The sequence below is a fragment of the Saccopteryx bilineata genome, chromosome 1 (assembly GCF_036850765.1).
Source record: "Saccopteryx bilineata isolate mSacBil1 chromosome 1, mSacBil1_pri_phased_curated, whole genome shotgun sequence".
NCBI classification, from domain to species: domain Eukaryota; kingdom Metazoa; phylum Chordata; class Mammalia; order Chiroptera; family Emballonuridae; genus Saccopteryx; species Saccopteryx bilineata.
Genome location: NC_089490.1, coordinates 101,632,937 through 101,658,285, shown reverse-complemented (window position 1 = coordinate 101,658,285; position 25,349 = coordinate 101,632,937). Strand labels below are relative to the sequence as shown.

At 36.8% G+C, this 25,349-nt stretch overlaps 1 protein-coding gene across 5 annotated transcripts in view; it reads left to right on the top strand.

Annotated features, from left to right (window-relative positions):
* Positions 1 to 25,349, top strand: part of ANKS1B (ankyrin repeat and sterile alpha motif domain containing 1B) — a 1,089,048-nt gene that overhangs the window by 185,955 nt on the left and 877,744 nt on the right. For all 5 annotated transcript variants that reach the window (XM_066262341.1, XM_066262329.1, XM_066262320.1 and 2 more), the window contains exons 7-8: positions 874 to 987; positions 2,324 to 2,490. In XM_066262341.1, the coding sequence (XP_066118438.1) occupies positions 874 to 987; positions 2,324 to 2,490 (281 nt within the window). The remainder of the gene's footprint in view (positions 1 to 873; positions 988 to 2,323; positions 2,491 to 25,349) is intronic.

Sequence of the window (25,349 nt, the reverse complement as noted above, 5' to 3'; positions counted from 1 at the left end):
TATCTGCCCTCTGGTTATGCTGTTCTTTCTGTGACATTGAGGCTGAATATTACAATAGTTGACCTTTGTTCCTGTATTCCGTTCTCTCGTCCCAGTTCTGCTTGGGTCTGCCACTTCTAGTTGTATGAACATTGCCAAGTTAAAGTCCTTCTCCTCTAGTTGCTCTCTTTAAAACTGAGATAGCAATAGTGCCTGTGTCATAGTGTTGTGAGGATTAAGTTAATTTATATTAAATACTCAGAACACTACTGGGTACATAGTTAGCAAAATTTCCATTTTAGCTGCTATTACTATTACATTTTTATAATAGTTGGAACAATGAGAGATAGACTTGAGTATGGGGCATTGCTTCAAGAATAATGGGAAAAAACATTATTTCTTTGTGGAAATCAAGTTTAATGTGCAATCATGCTTATCTTACAAGATTCCAACACCATTGCATTTTAAACTTATCCCACTTCATTCATTTATGTTACATGATTGGTTGTTGTATCCATCTGAATTTGACATTTGTATTTAGAGATCAAGTCTATTCAAAGCATCTTTCAGAGTTTTAAATCTTCAGGTAGCATATATTTAAGGAAAGCATAGATGCTCTTGTATTTTCAACAAGTGGATTTATTTTTAAGGAAAGAATGGATTAAGTTTAGTTTACCGAAAAAGGGTTCGTGATTCTTTTCCAAAGTATTTTTTTAAATTCCAGTTAAAAAGCTCTAAATTGATAGCTCATCATGAAGTTCTTTTTTTAAAACTTAGGATATATGTAGATTATGAGGAAATAAGTGAAAAATGATTGCCAGAGGTAAAACAATTAGTTAAAGATCTTAAAATAAGTGAATTCAAATGTGTGATTTCAAAAACTTATATGCTCAGAATATGTAGAAGGCGTGGGAAGACAAGTGGTCCTTGAAGAACATGTACAGGAAGACGCAGCACAAGAAACACACGTTGCATCTCCTGTTGGGTCTCCTTCACAAAAGACCAAAAGTGAGTAGCTAAGTATAAAGCCCTGGAGATGGGCGTTTATGTACAAATTTGTCCCATATGTACAAAATTGCTAAGATTTGTGAAAATGTCAAGTCTCATAAATTCTATTTGATACTCTCTATCTTATCTATTTACTCCAACGTTTATGGAGCTCTGACATTTGTCAGGCACTAGTCTTGGCCCTGAGATGTAGCAGTGAGCGAAGTCGATGGCAGTCCCTGCTCTCTGGAAGTTGACATGGAATGGATATTGTAGAAGATTATTTCTACTAAAATGTGTTTTAAATGCAGAATAAAAATAAATATTAATATCTGGATTGGAAGTGCTGGAACATTTTCTCAGAATCAATTATCAGTATGAAGTACCACTGTTAGACTGATTAGAAAAATGAATATTTGCATGCAGCCCACAAAATACCCATATTTTGACAGATGATACATATTATTTATCTGTCCTATCTGTGTCTTCCATTGATATCACATGTCATAATTCTAACTTTTAATTACTTACATAATTACTTGTTTAAATATGTTTAAATACTATTTAAATGCTCTTAAAATATATTTTTTTATTAAGCCTGGGGAGTAGGCTCTTAGTACCATTTTAAACTTGCTAATTGTTGAATGAATTCTGTCAGTGAAGTATATTGCTGATAAACAATTTTGGAAGATTAAATAAGATAATTATTGTGGAGATTAAATTCTATAATAAATGAAGTTTTAGTAATTGTACATTTCCCCATATATAAGATGCACTTTTTCCCCAAAAATTGGGGGTCTAAAAACTGATGCATCTTATACAATGGTTGTAGATCTTTTTACTCGCATTTCCCACTTTTTTGTGCTTGTTTTTGCACTCATTCTTGAAGACAGTGATTCGTCATCAGACACAGATGAGGACAACAGATGGGAGTTTTGACAGTGATGAGGAGTTTGAATTTTATGAGGAATAAAACTTGAGTTCATTAACTTGATGTAATCTGTTTTTTCAAATTTTGGGCCCCAAAGTTCAGGTGCGTCTTATACATGGGAGCGTCTTATACATGGGGAAATACAGTAATTTCAGATGCTTTTATGTACTAGGTATATGTAAACCTTCAACATTTACTTCCATTTTGAAAAATAGTAATTATGGGAAAAGTTGGAATTTCTCTGTCTTTCAATATTCTTGTACTCATTATTACTTAGAATCTTGTTGTCAGTGGAATATTTTCTGAGTAACTGACCTTCTTTGCCATATTTTGGGTTCTTTTATATACTAGTCATATTTTTATTCTTTAACATTAAGTTTTATCAGTGGCCCTTCTGAAACTTTGAAAAAATCTGTCTTCTTACAGGTGAAACGGTGACAGGAGAATTATCAAAACTCTTGGATGAAATAAAACTCTGTCAAGAAAAGGATTATTCTTTTGAAGATTTGTGCCACACAATATCAGACCACTACTTAGATAATTTGAGCAAGATTTCAGAGGAAGAACTTGGGAAAAATGGAAGCCAGAGTGTAGTAAGTAAGGGGGGAAGAAGACAGCTGGTCTGTCTGCCAGTTCAGTGTGCGCCTGAGAAGCATGAGATTTGTGCACTCTCTCGCCTTCAGATCTGCCGGTGTCACTGTCAAGCTCCCTGTTGCTTTCCCTGACATTCACTGGTGTTTTACTCTCACTGCATGTGCAGAGAAAGGATGCTTTGATAAGTCACTTACAGTTTGTGATGATCTCGTCATGGTTAGACTTTTGTGGTTTCATAGTTTCTTTCATCATCTTTTTTTAGTTCTACTGGGCCTGAGGGTAGTGGTTTACACAGAAAGTAGAAAACCGTCCTTTTGTCTGTCTTCCCCATTTTGTCTGTGAATGGAGTCTGACCCTATCTTGAAGAAGAGACACAGAGCTGAACTGTGTGTGTGTGTGTGTGTGTGTGTGTGTAGTCACTCTGTATATCTTTGTAGGAGAGAGCTGTTATGGAAAGTTTGACCTCCATGTTTTTATAATCCCACGGGCTTTGCCTGTAACCTGTAAGCTCAAAATCCAAATTGTGAGTTAGAGGTTCTTGCTCATTTGGATTTTTATATTAGCACAATAACAAGACAAACTGTAGAGAATCAAGCAGTTTAAAAAGAAGATCTGGGTATTTATTTTGTGTCCTATAGAGGAAGGATTTATAGGAGGCACTGTTATTAAAGGAAGTGTATTATGATATTTTTATAACTTAATTTTTTTAGAAATATTTTCTTCTAAAGTCAATGATAGCATGGATTGTATTAAATGTATGTCATGTTATTTATGCAAAAAAAAATAGCTAAGTATAGTGACTGTTACGAGAACATGTACTTCATTTAGTTACTGAACGTGAGCTGGGACACTTTGCCAGGAGAGTACTTGCTAGTCTGGAAGTTCATGGCCAGTCTTACCACGAGCCCTGCTTTTGTTTTTGTTTGTTTGTTTGCTGCACTGTCTTTTGTAAAACATCACATAATTGGATCCAATAAAAGGTCTTTATGAATAATGATGATTAAGTCTACATATGCTGAAGTACCTACTTGTGGTTTTGTCAAAAGAAAATTTTATACTCATGAAATATTTACGGCAGTAACTTGAATGCCAGGAAAAAAATTCCCTGTTTAAAAATCTAACACAGGTACATGCTATCTCCAAATGACAAACTGGTTACATTTCAGCACTTCCTTGAAATTTGGTTACCAGTGAGACCATATTTATCTTACATAAACAATACATGGTATTTAGGCTTTTATACCTTTCCCTAAAGATTTTGATAAATTGCCCTCTACTTTTAATCCCACGAATTTTTGGAAAGCCCAAATTTTCTAGACCAGTGGTTTCTAAACTTTTCTTGTTGTATGTACCATAATAGTAAACAAATTTTGAGGAAACATCCCAAATGCATTTATTTCTAAATTATATATATCTACTAATATTCTAAGATGTTGTAAATTATGGGTCATACTACGAAAGAAATCCAAGGGAGGAAGATAAAGAAGTATAAATAGAAGCTCTAATTTTTTTCTTACTCAGTGGATATCTGTACCTCCTGGGGTCTGTGCACACTGCTTGGAGGCCATGCGTATTCAGGCCTGTGCCTCTCACATGGGGACAGCAGGAGCTTTTGGAATTGCTGGGGTGACATAATTTGGGGAAATGATGGCCAGCTTCCTTTTGTAAGCCAAAAACTGTATTGTGAAAGTAGCACGAGAGAAATTAATGCTCATAAGTTGAAATTATGTTCTTCAAATTCAAGTTCATACTTCACCATAAGCAATCTCTTTGTTCCTGTGACAAACCTTTATATTTTGTCCCCTGAAAATATTGTTATTTAAATATTAAAGTTGACATGAGGCAGAAGAGCAGAGGGTTCAGATAAGTAAGAGAAAGCAGTTCTTTTATTTGGGATAACGGAGTTTATAACAGGGAAGATGGTAGGCAAGATTACAAGGACAGGTTGAGGTCAGGCCATGGATGATTTTGAATGTCAGGCTGAAAATTTTGGTATTTATTTATTTATTTATTTATTTATTTCAGAAACAGAGTCAGAGAAAGGGATAGATAGGGACAGACAGATAGGAACAGAGAGAGATGAGAAACATCAATCATTAGTTTTTCATTGTGACACCTTAGTTGTTCATTGATTGCTTTCTCATATGTGCCTTGACTGTAGGCCTTCAGCAGACCGAGTAACCCCTTGCTCAAGCCAGTGACCTTGGGTCCAAGCTGGTGAGCTTTTGCTCAAACCAGATGAGCCTGCACTCAAGCTGGTGACCTCAGGGTCTCGAACCTGGGTCTTCCACATCCCAATCCGATGCTCCATCCACTGCGCCACTGCCTGGTCAGGTGGTATTTATTTTTTAGGATAAGAAAAATCTAAAGGATTTTTGGCTGGTAAGACACCAATGGAAGTAGCCTTTCAGAAGATTGATCTGATAGAACTTGTTATTACATGTTTAAAAAGTAATCAAATTATTTTGACCCTTCTGTGCAGCCTGTGTTTTATTTGGGTTCATTCTCTGTTGTGTTGAATATTTGTTCCCATTCATCAAAAATGTTTTTCTAGAGTTTTGTTATGAATTATCCTCCAAAATTATATAAAAATTTAATCAAATACTTACAGATCATCTAATATAGATAGTTGTCACCATGTTTTGAGCTATAAGATTTATAATAGCAATAGTGAAAGAAGGTTCCTGACTTTGAAGAATTCAAAATACTATTCCAACAGGTCTTTAGTCATAGTATACAGGCAATTCTAAATAAAAAACAACAGATGTATATAATAAGAATTACATTTATTAGATACTTGCTATTTTCTATTCTAATGCTTTCTAGGATTTAAACCACTTTAATCCTCATAGGAATCCTAATAAATGAGTTATAGACGGGAAATGACTCAGCAAGTGGCAGGTCTAGGATTCAAACTCAGAGCTAATGTCTTTGATTCCCAGCTATATTTCTTATAATAAGCAATTCTGTGGCCAAAGGAATTTTTCAATGGAAAGGTTAGTGAAGGTTTATTGGTATTCATTGAATAAACTTCATGGAGGTAGGGAGAGACTAAACTGGGCCCTGGAGGAAGAGATGTGACTTGTACCTGTATTAGAATGAATGAATGAATGAATGAATGAATGAATGAAAGGGGGAGGATTCCAACCTGCAGAAGCAATATGTGTAAAGCATCTAATTTGAGGAGAGTCATTGACCATGAGAGTTGATTTGAGAAAATAATGGGAAACAAATTTGCATAATTAATGATACTACCTAACACAGAGCACTTTATTCATGTATATAAACTGATTTAATCCTCACAACAACCCTGTGAGATAGGTAGTATTATTCTCCCATTTTACAGATGAGAAAACAGACACAGAGAACTTTCATGAATGTCCCAAATATTAATATATACAGTAAGTACTAGAGCCAGGATGTGAACACAGACAGTCTGAGGCTGAAGCTGTACCCTTCACCACTCAACATTTTGCTGGGGGCAGATAATTCGATTGGGAAAGCTAGTCACGAGTTTGATATTGGTGCTGAGGAGATTAAGAATGAGAAGGGGAGTTCTATCATGAAAGTGACATTTTGGGAAGATGGAAGTGGTAACTGAATGTCAGATATTTCAGGGAGAAACATTACATAATTTTCAGCAATGGTTATATATAAGACTCACCTAATGAGGCTTTGAGAAGTGTGGAGGCCTTCAGATACCATGTCAGACCAGCTAATTCAGAAGTGTTTTGGGTGGCTCTAACTAAGCATTGTTCTTTTCCTTTTTTATTTATTTTTTAAATTTTTATTTATTGATTTTAGTGCGAGAGGAATGGAGAGAGAGAGAGAGAGGAACATAGATCTGCTCCTGTATGTACCCTGACTGGGGATAAAACCAGCAACCTCTGGAATAAGCATTGTTCTTTTAAAAACTTATTCTAACATGCACACTATTGGTGTAGAGGACCAAACATCTGCCAGGACCTTACTGAGGTAATGCAGGCCTGAGCTTCAGAGTCTGCCCTGATAACACCACAGAATTACAGCCATTAGAGGTAGACTGGGCCTTCTAGGTCTTCTAGTGTCCAGCCGAATTCTCCCACTCCCCAGTATGAGAGTGCTACAAGGCTCCTGAATTAAGGGTGTTTTAAGGTTCTCGTCAAGTAAAATTCCAACTGCAGTTCATTCATAGCCCTAAAATAAAATTATTTATAGCATGTTGGAATGTTAAATGTGGACAAACTGGGTTTTTTTTTTGCCTATTATTCACATCATTGGCTGAAGGACAGGCACTTAGGTTCAGTTAATATTTAATTTTAGGTGATATGAAACATCCCACTTATTCATTGTAATATGACAAATCCAAAAGTAATTTAGAAGCAATTAAAATATATGGAAATATGTTGTATAAAATTCATATTATTAATAAATGTATTTATTAATACATATTAATGATGTGGTTTGAATTTTGGAGTATTTTAACTACAGCTAGTGCTCAATTTATGACCACGATTGGTTCCGATAGCCCGGTCGTAACAGGATTCGGTCATAAGTTGAGTAGGCTATATATACAGTACTATGAAATGATGTTATAAAAATCTTTAAGTCATATTTTACCATAATTTTCTTTCATTATTGTTATATATCATAATTTTCTTTGTTCATTTTATGCCATTTGTATCATCTCTACACCATTTTGTTTCTTATTTTTACATTTGTCAGGTTTAAGTAAAACACTGCATTACCAGTACAACTGGTGTAATATTTGCAAAGACAATTTCCTCTTAGTAGACATCTTGGGAGGGGTTTGATGAAAAATATACAAGACACAAAACACAAATTGTTGTACCGAGTCTGGGATAACAGTAGGAATGGTGCACGTGGAGATGGTAGTGCTGCGGGAGCTGGTCCGCACTGTCATACACCCAGCTGGGCAACGCTTGCGCTGCCAGACGCGGAGCAGTCATGGCTAGAGATTGTGGTTGTAAAGTCGAATGGTTGTAAGTTGCATAGGTCGTAAGTCAATCAATATTTGTACTTAGTTTAGTTTAACTTTTATTGTCTCTTTTCTTTATACCAATAGAGGGCACTCTAATTCAATAATTTAAAATACAGAATCAGTCATCTTATGTAAGAACTTTTATTTTTGATTGGAGGTTTTTGGTTTTACTAAAATATAAAATTAGCCTTAAGGTGGTAGTTTGAACAATTTTACTAATATAAGTGAATTAAATATTAAATCTTATTGTGATTGAATGTATTAAATTGAAGATTTTGCATTTAATGTGAAAGCAGCTCAAGTTAAAATTACATTTTCTCTTGCATAAATTCTAATTCAAAAGTTACTGTTAAAAATGCTTTTATATTATGCATGTGGAGCCATTTTCTAAGTTGAATTAGGATATTATATAATGTAGAATGTAAATTTTGAAGAAATATAAATATCTTCACATTCTTTCCTACCCAGTATATTTAGGTTTTTATAAGAATATAAAATCTGAGAAAAATGTATATTCACTTACTTTCTCAACTCAAATATTCAGTTTTTTCTTCCAGCTGTACATATACTGTACACAACTTTTAAATGTGAACGCACCACGACAGAGAAATTTGATGATAACATAAAGAGCATTAGAGCAGATTTCAGAATCTAGGTTCCAGGGAAGCATATTTTAAAGACTTAAAGTAGAAAAGACGCCTACCAGGCAGTGGTGTAGTGGATAGAGCGTCAGACTGGAATGCGGAGGACCCAGGTTTGAAATCCCAAGGTTTCCCGCCTGAGCGTGTGCTCATCTAGCTTGAGCACTGGGTCACCAGCTTGAGCGTGGGATCATAGATATGGCCACCCTGATCACTGGCTTGAGCTCAAAGGTCGTTGGCTTGAAGCTCCAGGTTGCTGGCTTGAGCCCAAGGTCACTGGCTTGAGCAAGGGGTCACTTGCTCTGCTGTAGCTCCCCAGTCAAGGCACATATGAAAAAGCAATTAGTGAACAACTAAGGTGCCGCAGTGAAGAATTGATGCTTTTCATCTTTCTCCCTTCCTGTCTGTCCCTATCTGTCCCTCTCTCTGTCTCTCTTACACATACACACACACACACACACACACACACACCTACACACCTACACACACACTAGAAAAGGCATCATTGCTTCATCAGCCTGTCTCTGAGACATAAATAGAAAACTCCAGGGAAGAAGTGCATGATATACTTTTTTCTCCTGAGGGAAAAAATCTAACACAAGCAGCGTCTACAACTTACTGTGTGAAGGTGATGGTACAGTTGCAGGCTCTGTGCAGTTTTTTCCAGCCAGTGACCCTCTTTTCTGGTATTTCTCTGAAGTGAGAGATATCTTACTTTAGGATTTCAAGATTCAGCTTCTCAGTTTTAATACCGAACTACTATAAACTGCTTGAGGACACTCTTGGGGGATGGGAGTGGTTGAGAGGGAGTCTCTATAGGAAAATATACTTGATTTTGTGCCCGAATTCAAGTCATAAGGGCAGGGCCAGTAGAATCAAATTAAGTTGCTAAAATCCAAATGGTGTTACTGAAACAAAGTTTACTTTCAAACCCATTCAACACCATTTTTAGAGCTTAAAATGAAGAGTGCTCCAATTTCAGTTGTGAGAGACATTAGTGGCTGTCTCATCTTATTCCCATCAGATTCAGAACACTTCGGGAAATGAATTTTCTGAAGCATAAATATAAGGTTCTTTTATAAAATTAACTGAATCTTTAGCATATATGAGTTTTTGGGTTTTTTTTTTGTTTTTAAATAGAGCTGAGGCTTAAGCAGTGATAACTATTGTTGGGAAGATAGTGTTGGGGAGATAGTGTTCACAAAATATTCTAAGTTCAAATATGTCATATAGTTGAACAAATATTTTAGAAGTGGTGACTCAAGGCTGTCCTAAGGCCATGTTTGGCTCGTCTTAATAGATTTTTTTAAAATGCATTTAGGGGCTAAGTAGATTCTTTTGACCTATATTAATATTTAAAAACTAACATCCTTAACTATATGTATGCAATATATGTACATGCAAAGAAAAATCCAGAATCCGAATGGTAAAATTCTTGTCCTTTCTCTCACCCAAGGAAAAACTTTTTATACCTGTAGTGAATCTAGGAAGATCCTTGAGATAAACAGCTCCTAGGATAAAAAAAAAAGTCATTCTTCTGATCTTCCAACACAACTGCTTTTACCTTTCATGCTCTCTTTCCTTGTTCTGCTTTATTGTATAGGTATATACACTTTTGTATTACTTCTTATAGACTCCTTGATGCTCGAATCTATATTAGATTGAGCTCTGGAATCGCATCTTTTCTAGCACGGTGCCTTGCATGTACTGTAGTGATCTTTCATGAAAAATCATGGAATGAATAAATGCATAAAAAAGACAAACAGTACATGTAAGAGTGCATATAAACCATTGCTGTAATTAAATAACTTTCATTGAAACACGTTGAATTATTCAGAGATGAATTACAGAATCCAAGGACAGGTTTTTCTCACCAAGCATGGAGTCTCAACCACCTCTCATAGAGGAGCAACTTAATCTCGGCATTAGGAGCATGAGATTGGGAGTTGCACAGGTGTGGGTTTGCGTTCCTGCTCTGCTGCTTACTAGCAGGTGGCCTTTGGAAGTTGCTCGATACTTCCAAGACATTTTCCCCATTAGTTAAAAAAATTTTACTATGGCTTTCTGTCAGTTACAGAAAAAAGCTATTCTCTTTTGTGTTGCTGAATATATACCATCTGGATATTTATGTTTCATAGACTTGCCCAACATTGTCCGGTCTTTCAATAATCACTCAGAGTCAATGTGAAAGGGATTTCTCTAGTGAAGTGCTAAGTACTCCATTCTTGGATTAGTCTTAGTCAATATTTTACTTTGTAAAAAACAGTCATCTACTATAATCAGGTTTGCCAGCTGTTAGTGTAATGATAGATGATAGGGAAGAGGAGCAAATGTGGCAAATAATTGAACTTACATGAAAAGCATCTCAATAAACTGAGATTCTTGACTCAAAGTAAAAACACAGAATTCAGTGAGAGTTATAATAAAATCCTGTATTTAGATTCCTAAAAATTTAATAGTATGAAATATAATATGGGAGAGATTTAACTGGGGGGAGTAGTTCATGCAGAAAGGTCTGGAGTGTGTTAAAATGACCACAACTGAAGAGCAAACAAACAGTGAGATATGGCTGCTAAATTTTTATCATAACAGTTGCCATGCTGTGATCTCTGAAAATAATTATGATACTAAATGCTAGAATTGTATTCTACTATGTTTTAACTACACGCTAGACATTGTGGTAAAGATCTTAAAATCATTATATTTTTTATTTCTCACAACAGTGCTATGAGACAGGTTTTATTACCCTCAATGTGGAAATCAAGAGTAAAATTTCTTTCCCAGTGATATAGAGATACCAAAAGGTAAAGCTGATCTAAACTTGGGTCTGATGTCTTACAAGGTCATGATCCTAACTACTAGGTCATTCTGTCTGTCATTAAATATCATCCAGATTGACTCCTTCATCTTTTCATCATTTCTGCCATTTTGCAGGTTTAGACTCTCATTACCTCTCACCTGAATTACTGCAAGAGCCTCTTAGCCTGTCCACCTGCTCAGTCTCTTCCTTACCCGCTTCAGTATATTTTTAACATTGTTGCCAAATCAGTATTCCTTAAATATTCTGATCATGTGACTTTCCTTCTCAAGACTAGACTGATCGTAACTGTAAAAATTCAGTATAGACTTTTATCTCTGGCATTCAAAGCCCTCTATGTTCCAGTTTCACCATATATTTCCAGATTTCTCCCGTAAGTGTTGTAAATGAGTATGTTTTTGTAGAATGGATTACTCTTAAGTATGTCTGTCTTTCCTTATCTCTGCCCATGTTTACAAGATTAGTAGACATTTGGTCCTGTCCAAAATGTCAACAGTGACATCTGATCTGAAATGTCCATGAGACATTTGTTCCACAGTTAATATGAATCCCTTTCTTATGTATTTGAACCTACTTACCCCATTTGTCATTATCATCAGCTAGGCTAACAAGTCAAGAAAGGTTTTTATTGTCAATATAGGTACAGTACAATTATTGGACCAGTAAAACATGATGGAACTTTTCATAAATTCTGTAAACCAAAAGTAGAAATAAATGTTATGTGCTAGTTGAACCCAGAGACATCTGAGTCCCTGGAACACTTTGGACAGGACTAAATATGAAGGGCCTTTTGGTGTCTCTGTGGACATTTTGGAAAGGACCAAATGTCCTGAAATGGTTCACGATGTTTTATTCATATATTCTTCTCCCTATTGTCTCCAGTATTGAAAACTAAAACCTTTTTGTTTTTCCTATTTAGATCCAAATGTTGGGATCATCTATCATTACACTTTGTTTATACATTGTTATATAATTTTATAGTCTTTTCTCTATTATTGATGCATAAATTTTTGTTTTTGTTTTTGCTTATAAGCCCCTCAATGACGGGGTATATTGATCTCCCTCTGTGTGTCTGTTCTTAAGCATAGTTCCTTAGTCACATGCTCAGTAAGCATTCGTTGAATTGATATGATAAGCCATGGACATCCAAAAGTCTGTTTGATAACTGAACTTAGGTGCAGACCTATGGGAAGAGCCCTAAAATGGAATTATTCTAATCTCAGAAGAATTTCCTCTGTTGTTTGATGTTTCAAATAATGTATGCCTCACTGTTTGTTTTGAAGATGAAATGAAATATTTGGTTAAACTATATTATAAACTTCCACACAACATAAAACACCAACATCTTAGGTCAAGTTATATCTTTCTTAGGTAGTAATACATATCTTTCACTGATAACAAGGAACTCTTATAATACTATGTTTGATTCCTGATAACATATATAATGGAAATTTACTGTAAGGATATAGGAACATATGTCTCATACTATTAATTTTCAAATTCTTCAATATTATATATATATTTAATATATACATATTTTTTAATGTGAGAGGAAGAGAGATAGTGAGACAGGCTCCTGCATGTGCACCGATTGGAATCCACCCATCAACCCCCATCTGGAGCTAGTGCTCGAATCAGCCGAGCTGTCATCAGCACCTGAGGCCCATGCTTGAATCAACCTAGCTATCATCAGTACCTGGGGCCGATGCTCCAACCAGTCAAGCCACTGGCTGTGGGAATAGAAGAGGGAGAGAAGCAGGAGAGGGAGGGGGGGGGAGAAGCAGATGGTGGCTTCTCTTGTGTGCCCTGACCAGGGATTGTACACGGGATGTCCATAAATTGGATTGATGCTCTATCCACTGAGCAAACAGGCCAGGGCTGTGATAAACACTTAAAAAATTCATTTGTTATTCTTTCTGTATAAGTTGAGGTGGGCTATTTTTTTTTATTTTTTATTTTGCATTTTTCTGAAGCTAGAAACGGAGAGACAGTCAGACAGACTCCCGCATGCGCCCGACTGGGATCCACCTGGCACGCCCACCAGGGGCGATGCTCTGCCCACCAGGGGGTGATGCTCTGCCCATCCTGGGTATCGCCATGTTGCGACCAGAGCCACTCTAGCGCCTGAGGCAGAGGCCACAGAGCCATCCCCAGCGCCCGGGCCATCTTTGCTCTAATGGAGCCTTGGCTGCGGGAGGGGAAGAGAGAGATAGAGAGGAAGGCGTGGCGGAGGGGTGGAGAAGCAAATGGACGCTTCTCCTATGTGCCCTGGCCGGGAATCGAACCCAGGTCCTCCGCACGCTAGGCCGACGCTCTACCGCTGAGCCAACCGGCCAGGGCGAGGTGGGCTATTTTGAAGCAAGTTTCTTCAATTAATCATAAAAAAATGGGCTTAAGCCAGCACCGTGCTTTTCCCCGTTGTTAAAGATTCCTGCTGATTGTGCGTGTCCAGCTGTTGCTCAGCATTATTATGTGCATGTCCTTAACCTGTGTGTGACACTAAAATATCTCTCAATATTATGAGCATTCCCTAAGTTATCTAAAAGCAGTAAAACTCCCTTTCTAAAAGTGGTTAAGCTTTTAAATATTTTAATTTTATGATGTTTGTGAAGTTTTTATTTTATCTGCTCTATAGATGTAATATCAGCCAGTTTTTGTTTTGCTGTTTTCATTCTCCGTGATCTCTCTATAATCTCTTAACTTGAATTTAATCTTCCTAACAGTAGAACTCAGCTATAATGATTTCCCTGAGAAGCTATATTTTATACTCAGTAGCTAATTTTATTTTATTTTGGGGGGAAAGTTTAATAATAATTCAACATTCTTCTAACCTCACTTTCCAGGTAATGATGAAGTTAATTTCTCACAACTCTTCGCCACATGCCACATTTACCCTGCTCATTTGCCATAAGGCATATAATTTGTAATTCTATCTCAAGGTACACTTTTGAGAATTCTTGATTCTGTTTTGGAGTAAGAGCCTTGGACAGCTTGCTATTATAAAAGAATCCCATTTTGCTTCCTAATGTCAAAGGAAATCAGTCTAGAGCCTGAGCTCAGAGGAGCATGTCAGTGGCAATAATCACTTCTCTCTGTGTGCAGGGAAATGTTTTTCACCTTGAAAAGCAAATTGATTCTAATGGTAGCCCAGAAAAAAATTACTGAAATCGCTCACGCTTCTAACATATTTTATCCTGAGGTCATTTGGGACACGACTACTGAGTATTGGAATTCATTTAGCTTCTAACAGCTGAAGAATTAGAATTCTCTATGATATATACAATCAAAGTCAATGACAGTAGATGGTAAAGGTACTATGTGGCCTGCTTCTATCTCAGGTTTAGATTTAAACATTTTTTTGGCTTTATTTTCACTTTCCTTTGCCAGAATTTTTTATTTCAACTATTTATGTTTTTTAAAGTGCAAATGTTTGGGTTGCTTACAGTTTCACAGCAGTTCCGTTGAGTTTGATAGCTGCCAGTCTATGCTATCAAATAATTATGAGAAACAAATTTTTAATTCAGAGGAAGAATGAGGTAGTCAAGAAGATGAATTGGATAGGAAATGAAAAGCTCTTAATGAACCAGTGAGACGTGGATGCCAGTGAAGTGGAAATAGCTTGCCCCTCAAAATAAATGAGACAAATGTTGGCATGTTATATTTTTTCCTATAATCATACATAACACATACAGATAACAGGACAGGAAATCCCAGAGGGAAGGAGGGGAGGGAGTTAGGGTGAGGGGGAAAATGGGATGTAATGGGAAGCACAGGGATGGGGAGTGAGGGTATAAAATTGGACACTTGAATCCATGTTGATACAATAAATTAAAATTAATAAAATTTTTAAAAAAGAAAGAAAATTTAAAAAATAATTATCCATTCTATATGGCTGAAATAAATCTATTCTAGCCTTGAAGGAGATTTTTTTTTTTTATCCCTGTAATCGTACTCTTTCTTATCCTGGAGCCACTTCCCTAGCCATTTAAAGCAGTGGTAGTCAACTGGTTCCTACCGCCCACTAGTGGGCTTTCAGCTTTCATGGTGGGCTGTAGCGGAGCAACCAAAGTATAAATGAAAAGATAGATTTAACTACAGTAAGTTGTTTTATAAAGATTTATTCTGCCAAACTTAGTGAAAATCCAACATAAAGTACTTGGTAAGTGATTATTATTATATGCTTAAACTTGCTGTAACTCTGCTTTATAAATTTTATAAAGTAAAGTTACTTCCCTACTTTATAAATCACCATTACTATAGTGGAACCAGTGGGCAGTTAGAAAACTTTCTACTAACAGAGATACAAAAGTAGGCAGTAGGTATAAAAAGGTTGACTATCCCTGATTTAAAATATCTTTATTGTCATAGTTATTATCCTCATCCTCTCCAACTTACTGAGTCTCTACACATTAAAGAATTATACGTATAAAGAAGATGTGGTACATATATACAATGGAATACTACTCAGCCATAGAAACAACATAGTGCCATTTACTACAACCTGGATGGACCTTGAGAACATTATACTGAGTGAAAGAAGTCAATCAGAAAAAGCTAAGAGCTGTATGATTTCACACACAGGTGGGATATAAAACTGAGGCTCATGGACATAGATAAAAGTGAAGTGGTTACCAGGGGGAAGGAGAATGGGGAGGGGGGAGGGGAAGTGGGTAAAGAGGGATAAATATACTGTGATAAAAAATTATTTGACTTGGGTAATAGATATACAAACATAACCAACATGTAATGCTATAGAAATGTTCATCTGAAACCTATGAACTTATTGATCAATGTCACTTTGTTAAATTTAATTTTCTAAATAAAATTTAAAAAAGAATTATATTAATTATTTCAATAACATAACCGTATTTCCCCATGTATAAAACGCTCCATTTTTTGAAAAATTTGGGATCTAAAAACTGGGTGCGTCTTATACAGTGGTTATAGATTTTTACTTGCATTTCCCATTTTTTCGTGTGGATGAGGAAAAGTATGAATTTTATGATGAATAAAACTTGAGTTTAATAACTTTATGTAATATAGTTTTTTTCAAATTTCACGCCCCAAAATTCAGGTGCATCTTATACATGGGGAAGTACAGTATTTGTATCTTGGGGTGGCATTGTAATATAGAGAATAGGAGTTTTGAAGGCAAACTTGTTTGGATCCCAATTCTATTCCTTAGATAAATACTACCCTGATTTTTATATTTATCATCTGAAGAATGGAGTTTCTAAAATGTTTTATCTCAACCTATGGAATCTGAGTAACAAACTCTCTAGATAATGCTTATCTCAATACTTTACGCACACTACACTGGAACATTGAAAAAAATGCTGATTTTTTCCCACTGTGTGTATTTCTTGCCCGCCCGGTGCGAGCTAGGATTAAAGTTAATGGCCCACCAGTTCTTGGCTCTGTTGTTTTGTTACTGTATGTCCGAATCAAATGCAAACCTGCATGGGCCAAGTGGCTGTGATGGTGGCCGTGGCTACTGGCTTTACAATCATGTTCTCCGTTATGTGCACTTTTTTCACTTGACTTCCTCAACACCGCACTCTCCTTGTTTTTTTCCTTCTTTGCTGGTTACTCCTTTTCTTTCTCCTCTGCTGGTTCTTCTCATATCCCTGACTACTGAACACAAGTATGCTGGGCTCAGTCCCTGGACTTCTCCTTATCTGTTCTGACACTCTGAGCCAAGTGTGCCAAATAGTGTCCCAACTTTAAATGCCTACGGTGGACTAGACTGTCCCAAGTTTATAGCTACAGCTTGGATGCTCTTCTGAAGTCCAAATTCCTGTACTTAACTGTATATTTGACATCTTCACTTATCTCTAATATTTTTTTTCAAATTTAACATGAATAAAACTGAACTGCATTTCCCATTCAAACCTGCTGGATCGTCAGTTTCCCCATTTTAATAAATAGCAACTCTATCCATCCAGCCTGTTCTCCAAAAACCTTGGAATGCTCCCTTTCTCTTTTCTTGTGCCTTACAAGATATTGGTCTTCAGATTCTACCCACTCTTCCTTCAAAATACATCCAGGATTCAAGCACTTCTTATGAGCTCTACTCTTGCCCTCTGGTCTAAGCCACTATCATCCTTTGCCTGGATTATTTGAAAAGCCTCCAAACTGGTGTTCCTGTTACCACCATTGCTCATATAATGTATTCTTAAAAGAGTTGCCAAAGAGATCCTTTTTAAATCTAAGTTAAATCATGCCACTACTGCATTAAATCCCTCCTGTGGTTTCTGATCTTGTCCCGTGAAAAATATAAAGTCCTTACACTGCCTCAAAAGGCCCTGCATGACCTGTGAACCTGCCTCTGCTCCATCCTGACCTCTCACACCTTGTTTTCACTCCTCTATTTCTTACATACAGCCATGCCTGGGTTGTTGCCATTCCCCTAAAACATCAGACACACCCCTATCTCAGGACTTTTGCACATGCTGTTCTTTCTCTCTGGAACTCTCTTTCCTAGATATCTTTATGGCTTTTTCTCTCTGATTTTTTTTTTTTTTTTTTTTTTTTTTTTTACAGAGACTGAGAGTGAATCATAGAGAGGGATAGACAAGAACAGACAGACAGGAATGGAGAGAGATGAGAAGCATCAATCATTAGTTTTTCATTGCGCGTTGCAACACCTTAGTTGTTCATTGATTTCTCATATGTGCCTTGACCGCGGGCCTTCAGCAGACCAAGTAACCCCTTGCTGGAGCCAGCAACCTTGGGTTTAAGCTGGTGGGCTTTTGCTCAAACCAGATGAGCCTGCGCTCAAGCTGGAGACCTTGGGGTCTTGAACCTGGGTACTCTGCATCCCAGTCCAACGCTCTATCCACTGTGCCACCGCCTGGTCAGGCTCTCTCTGATTTTTATCAAACAACGACTTCCCACTGTGGCCTTGCTTGACTACCCTATTCAAAATTAGTCACCCCAGCAATTCCTACCCCCCTGCTTCTATGTATTTTTCTCCGTATCATATATTATCTACCAAATCATACATTTTACTCATTTATAGTGTTTATTGTTTGGCTCTGTTGATTAAAATGTAGGTTTCACTATGGCTGAGTTTTTTTTAATTAAAAATTTTTTTATTAACTTTAATTTATTATGTTAACATGGATTCAAGTGTCCTAGTGAATATAACAACCTCACTCCCCACCCCCGTGTCCCTCTTAGTTTTTTTTTTTTTTAGTTTTTTGTTTTTTTTTTTTTGTATTTTTCTGAAGCTGGAAACGGGGAGAGACAGTCAGACAGACTCCCGCATGTGCCCAACCGGGATCCACCCGGCACACCCACCAGGGGCGACGCTCTTCCCACCAGGGGGCGATGCTCTGCCCCTCCGGGGCATTGCTCTGCTGCAACCAGAGCCACTCTAGCACCTGGGGCAGAGGCCAAGGAGCCATCCCCAGCGCCCGGGCCATCTTTGCTCCAATGGAGCCTTGGCTGCGGGAGGGGAAGAGAGAGACAGAGAGGAAGGAGGGGGGGTGGAGAAGCAAATGGGCGCTTCTCCTATGTGCCCTGGCCGGGAATCGAACCCGGGTCCCCCGCACTCCAGGCCGACGCTCTACCGCTGAGCCAACCAGCCAGGGCCTTAGTTTTTATTTTTTTTGTTATTGTTGACTGATGTCACCCAGTGCTTAAAATGGTGTCTGGCACCTCACAATAAGTATTTATTGAGTAAAATAATAAATTAACTCTTGTAAACCCTCAACTCTGTACATTTGGATTATATAGTTTTTGAGCTGGTTATCTGTATACTGATAGGAGTACATACTTTAGAGTTGGATAGATCAGAATATGTATGCTGTTATTTCTATTCACTAGCTATATACCTGGGTTAGTTGCTTACTTTCTCTAAAGTTCCTTCTTCTGTAAACTGAGCATAGTAATCCCTACCCTAAAGGGTTATTATAGGGACTAATATGTGAAAATGTGTAAAAAATGTTTAGCAAAGTGTTGGACACAGAAAGTGTTGAATCAGTTTGTTCTTTCTTCATAATCAGTGTCTCTTAATTTTTAAAAAATACTTTATTTATTGATTGACTTTAGAGAGAGAGGAAAGAAAAGAAAGAAACATTGATTTGTTGTCTCACTTATTTATACATGTATTCGTTGTTTCTTGTAAGTGCCCTGACTGGGCATCAAACCTGTACTTGGCATATTGGGATGACACTCTAACCAGCTGACCTACTTGGCCAGGGCCAGTCTTTCATTATTTTAACCAATACCTATATAACACTGCCAGATGAGCCTTCTTGAAATGGGGTTTTCATTTCATGATGCCTATGGTAAAAAAATTGATGAGAACCTTCTGTTGTGGCCAAATTTCTGTTCCTTGGACTTGAAGAATGTCAAGATCTTCTTGTTCTGCTCCTGCCTTTCCTTATCTAATGGTATTTCTTAGTATTCTCCTTCCTCTAACTAAAATTATCTTTTCTTTTGTCATTTACATAAACATATCATGGGCATTTCTTATTCAGTGTCTTTGCTCAATCTCTTTCATTCTCTTACCTTTCCTGTTAGTTTAAACACTGTTTATTTTACAAGGTGTAGTACAAGTCTTTATCTATATAGTAACCTCCTTACTTACTCCAGCTCAGACAGTTTTTTCTTTGAACTGATGGAGGATTTTAGGTGAGAAATGAAAACTATTACTTCGAAATAGGATGTTGAGTGAAATTGTTTTTTTTTTTGCCACAGTATCTGATTAGGGCTTAAATCAGGGCATATTTTACTTATTATGTAATTATTATTGTATTTCATGACAATGAAGTAGAAATGCTAAGCAATTCACATAATATTTGGCCTTGAAAATAGCAAGTGCTCAATAAATATATATTGTATGGATGAAAAAGCAAATTCTACTCATATCTTTAGTAACATTGAATAAGGTTCAAGTAAAATATGTTCTCAGAAACTATCAAAATGATAAATTATATATATAAAGGTACATTGGGAAAGGGTGATACAGTAGGAAAATATCATTTACTAATAAATTAGTGTAAATATTCTGAAAAAGTATGAAATGTACATTTTGATATTTCATAGTCTTGAAAGCATCATCATACATTGAAAAAACTAAAATGATACCCTTTTGTTTTAAAACTGATCTATTTTTCTACATTACTTTAGTTCATTCACTCAGTAAACATTCATTATACCTCTACTGTGTACCAGCTACTGCTTTAGGGCAGATAAAAAATGAATGAGGCATTTGTCTTGTTCTCAGGAGCTTGGAGTTTGGCAGAGAAAGCAGACACATCACTAAATAATAGAAATACAGAGTGATAAATTGTTTTACCAAACAATCCAGTAAATGATAGTGTTAAGTGCTATGGAAAAAAAGAGAGAGAATATTTATTTTTATATCCTCAGAATTTAGTCTCTTGCCTGACATATTTTAGCTGTTCAATAAAAGTATGTTGAAAAAAAGAAATAGCCGTGTTTTAGTCAGTGAAAATAAAAAGGTGATTCTGTCCTATTTGAATAGTGTGGGAGGGACATGAAAAGTGGGATGACAATGACTATTTGATGGTGAAATGAAGAGGGAATGTCATGAACTGACTGTAGTATAGTTCTGGGTTTTCATCTTTCATGATTTTCCCCACTAACCAGTACTTCTATGAATTTTTCATACTCTTTTTCATCTGTCTTTACATCTTTACCTGCCTGAAGTTATCACCCTCTCCTTTGCCTCACATTAATTTATTATTTTTAATCCTCTTTCTTAGTCAAATAAGTTTGTAAATATGATATATATGTTTGCTCGCTTATAGTTTGCATTGGGTGTGGAAGACAGGATGTAGGCTGGCAAGGTCCTTATATAGCCTAAGGCTTGATTTTAAGACTAAGCCGTTCCCACCCTTTTAATACTAAGATCTTCTCGAAACTGAGCTTTTCCACACACCCTGACTGTTGTATGATGTGGGGTGGTGTACTTTTATGAGGAATCCCATTTATGCCTCAGATGAGTGGCTTTGTATCAGACTTCCTTAATTGTATATCGGCTTAAAGGCTTTAATTTCTACACTATAAAATGAGGCAGACCAGGAGCACAATGCCATCAGCATTGCAGAGGAGAGGCAGCCAAGGTGGCGGAGTGCTGAAGATGAAGCCAGTTTGTGCAGAGTCTGTGAAAAGAGAAGGAGATGGGAACAGAGGTGAATAAGGCTGGTGGGGCCTTTGATTCTAGGAATACTCAAATGAGTCAGTGGCTTTGGGAGCCCTGAATGGAAAGGGAAATGTTTTCCCGCTGTGTGTATTTACTTGCCCACTGGGTGTGAGACAGGATTAAAGGTAATGGCCCACCAGTTTTTGGCTCCGTTGTTTCATTATCATCTGTCCAAATAAAATGCGAACCTGCACAGGCCAGGTGGCTCTGATGGTGGCCGTGGCTACTGGCTTTACATTCCTCATCCATCAAAACTTGAGTCTGATGTGATCTTCTTCCAATCTTAGCCCATCTTGGAACCCTCTGCTTGGTTTGAATTAGGTATTCCTCCAGTGTTTCCTAATGCTCTGTGATAGTACTTATTGTGATTGTAATTGTAGTATGCAATTATACATTTTGTTGGGTTTTTATTCTTGAAATTACTGGGTTATGAATTCTTTGAGGACATTATATGTATATTTCATCTTTATATTAGCAGATTTTAATACAGTGCCTGTCACATATAAGTAAACCACTGTGCTTTAATTGAGCCAATGAAGAAAAGAATGTATGAATTCATGGATGGATGGACGGATGGATGGATGGGTTGGTGGGTGAATGGATGGATGGGTGGATAAATAGTTAGAAAGGTGAGCATTAATACTTGACTGTAAATTGAGAAAAAGTTTCCTTGCTTTAAAATCGTGTCTAGCCTGACTGGCGCAGTGGATAAAGCGTTGACCTGGAAATGCTGAGGTCGCCGGTTCAAAACCCTGGGCTTTCCTGGTCAAGGCACATATGGGAGTTGATGCTTCCAGCTCCTCCCCCTTGTCTCTCTCCTCTCTCTCTCTCTCTCTCTCTCTCTCTCTCTCTCTCTCTCCCCCTCTCCCCTCCCCTCTCTTCTCTCTAAAAAAAAAAATGAAAAAATAAAATCGTGTCTAGGGCTGTTATTATTTTTTTCATCTCTTTGTTTTGAATGATGGCACACTTATTCTTACCAAATGAAAGCTTTTCTGGTGGGGTTATTTTTATTCTTTTAAAGTCAATATAAGGTTATTTTCTCAAAATATTTGTTACATTTTAGATGCTTTATAGGAATGTGATTAAACTGAGAAGACAGGTTCTTATTTTTGTTTTTTGTTTTAGTTGAAGAGATTACATTATCTGATTTTTTAAAAAAGACAAATCTTTTGGCTAGATATTTAATTGATTACTAAAGCCATTAATAGGTTAATATTATTAATTAAATGTTAAGGTTTTGGAACTGGTGGGATTAACAATAAACTGAAAAATAATTTTATCCAAAATGTAGACTAATTATGAACATTAAAGTAGTTCTCAATTGAAATTAATGTATTTGTATTGTTTTAGGGATATTAAATTTTTTTAATCAGAGTAACAAAACAAATCATGAATGTTAATCACCATGTATTAGTGATATATTGTAATAAGCTATATTAAGTTTTAGAAAAAATGAAGAGAAATCATATAGTAATAGCTCAAATACAATGGAAGTTAATTTTTCACTTCTTCAAAGTTCATAATAGGTGTTTTTGATGAGCAGGTGGCTCTCCTCCAGTGGGAATTCAGGAACTTAGATTCCTTCCATCTAGTGGCTCTGCCCTCTTTACCACATGGCTCCCAAATCACCTGGATCTTCTGTAAAAGGTGAAAAAAGGTAAACATGAAGGAGGAACCAGGTAGGAGGTTTTAGGGGATAGGCCTGGAAACAGTAAATGTCACTTCTACTCATATTTCATTGACCTGTACTCAGTGGTACATGATCGTTTCAATCTGCATGAGAAGTTAAGTATAGTCTAGCTGTGTGCCCAAGAAGTAGAAGAAACAGGTTGGTAATCACCTAATCAGAGTTGACTGCATAATTGCTTATATAATTTAAATTATTTTCTTTATATACATACTGATTTTTATAGTTCTCACTCATAGAAACCTTTTTTTTATTGTTACAGGAAGTTCTTCATTTAAGCATGCATTTATTAAAATCTTCCCCGTGAGTACAGGGGAGGGAGGATGCATTTGGGGCGATACTAGAATCTATGTAAACACAATATATTAAAATCAATCAGTTAAAAAAAAAAAAAGAAAATGAAAATAAAAAAAAAGTTTGTTGCAAAATATATAAATAAATGTTTGTTGTAGTAGCATTGCTCATAATATTAAAAAGTTGAAAACTACCTAAATATTGGTGAAACAAAAGAATAGATAAATTATAGTATTGCTATATAGGATATTACACAAGAATTAAATGAACTGGAATCACATCTGTCTCCATGAATAAATATTAAATACAAGGTTCTATTTTATAAGTTCCTTTATAAATATTAAAAAAAAGATCTTTGCCATTAAAACTGTGGAATATTTTTATATAACAAAAGTTAGGCCTTTATGCAAGGCAATTTCAAGTTTTCATTTCCTCCAAATGAATATTATAGTTATCTCTATGCACTGGTTTATTGTTTATATAATTGGCCCTTTACATATTTTAGAGTCATTATTATGAACATTTACACATAATTTTTAATGCATTTACTTATGTATCAAGTTATAAATAAGTGCTTCGTTCACTAATTCACACATTTAAATAAATAAAATCAATAATTTTAATATGCTTAAGTGTGAAAGAATCTGAGATCTTGTTCCTCCCCCCAAAATGGAAATGACTTGTTTCTTTTTTGACACGAAGAAATTTCACTATGAATGTTAATGATTTTTTTTGAGATGTCTGATAGATAAGTTAGTAATTACTTATAAATATCATAGTTAAAATTTGGATTATATACCTGGGTATGCAATAGAACACCTGGATATGCTATTTTTGGTTTCTTTCTTTAAAGTGAACTCTATTTGCTTTCATTTGGTTTGTTTTAGAGTTGCTCTTATTCTGTATACTGATTCTTCCCCAAAGTAACATTCATCTAGCTTGATATCAAGAACTTTCCATTCTGAGAGACTATTTCTGCAACAGTAGTTTCCAGTAATCATAAATATAGCCTTGGACCTCATTTGGTTTATATTGACTTTTATTAAGGAGAATTAAGGTATTGTTACTTTGAAATGGCCCTGTGATCACACTCTAGGTCCTATGGTGAAGCTTTGTCTGTTTTCGTCTAAGATGTGTGTCAGGCAGAACAATATGCATGAGTTCCCATTGCCAGGGTAGGACTCCAACTACGTGGACAAAAGCATAGATTATCACTATGACAACTATCCAAAACAGAAGTCAGATGCTTCCTCGGCCCATTGCATCTTGATATCAGAGTCTCCAGTGAAAGCACAGTGCAGTCCATCATTTGAGCATTGCTTTTACTCACATAGAGAAGAGACAGAGCAAGAGCAGCTCCAAAAGTTTGTCAGTCCCCCATGGCTGGCAGTCCCCCATGGCTAGAGTTTCCCTCCTGGCAGCCAACATAGAGCAGCTGGCCTACATGCACCTTCTTGTGCAACTAAGAAACCTCAACCCCTCCCCTGTGGAGTCTGAAATGCTGAAAATTGGGGGCATGCCTGAGAATCACTGAAGTACATGCTCAGTAGAACAAAGGAGCACTCATCAAGCCTGAGACAAGAAAAATATTCGCACCCTTCTCCAATGACAAGCTTGGAGGCAGCCACGGCCAGGGAGGTGGAGGGAGGGATGGTCTAGCTTCCAAGCCTCCTCCCCTGCTCCCGAGCTCATGCAGGCTGTGTCTCTCTCTGCAAGTGCAGAGATGCAGAGGAGGAGGAGGAGGAGTAAGAGGAAGAGGAGGAAAAGGGAGTTGGGGGAGGATCTCCATTGAAATAAAGAACCAGGTAGCAGTTATTAACATGGGAACATGGCGGCCGCAGCCTCAGCCACTGCTTTGACAGTGAAGGTCAGCACTGACGGGAGCTGGCACCTGACGGCGTGACAGACCCGAGCAGATTTCTCTTGGATTTGGCCACAAATTTATGGATCTTCTGCACTGTATATAGGTACAATTGAAAGAAATGATTAAATTATTGGAGGAGGGGATTTCAAGATGGCAATGGAGTAGGCACACATACAAACTGCCACCTCATGGGACCAAACTGGATTACAAATTAACTAATAACAATCATCATGAAAAACCAACTTTGGACTAAAAGAACAAGACTTCAAAACCAAGGAGCACAGAAGAAACCACACTGAGCCTGGTAAAAAGTACAGGGACGCAGTGGGGGCTCCCCCACTCCCAGGTGCAAAGGGCGGTTGAGTGTCCGGAGGGTTTTTCATTGCAGGGAGAGAG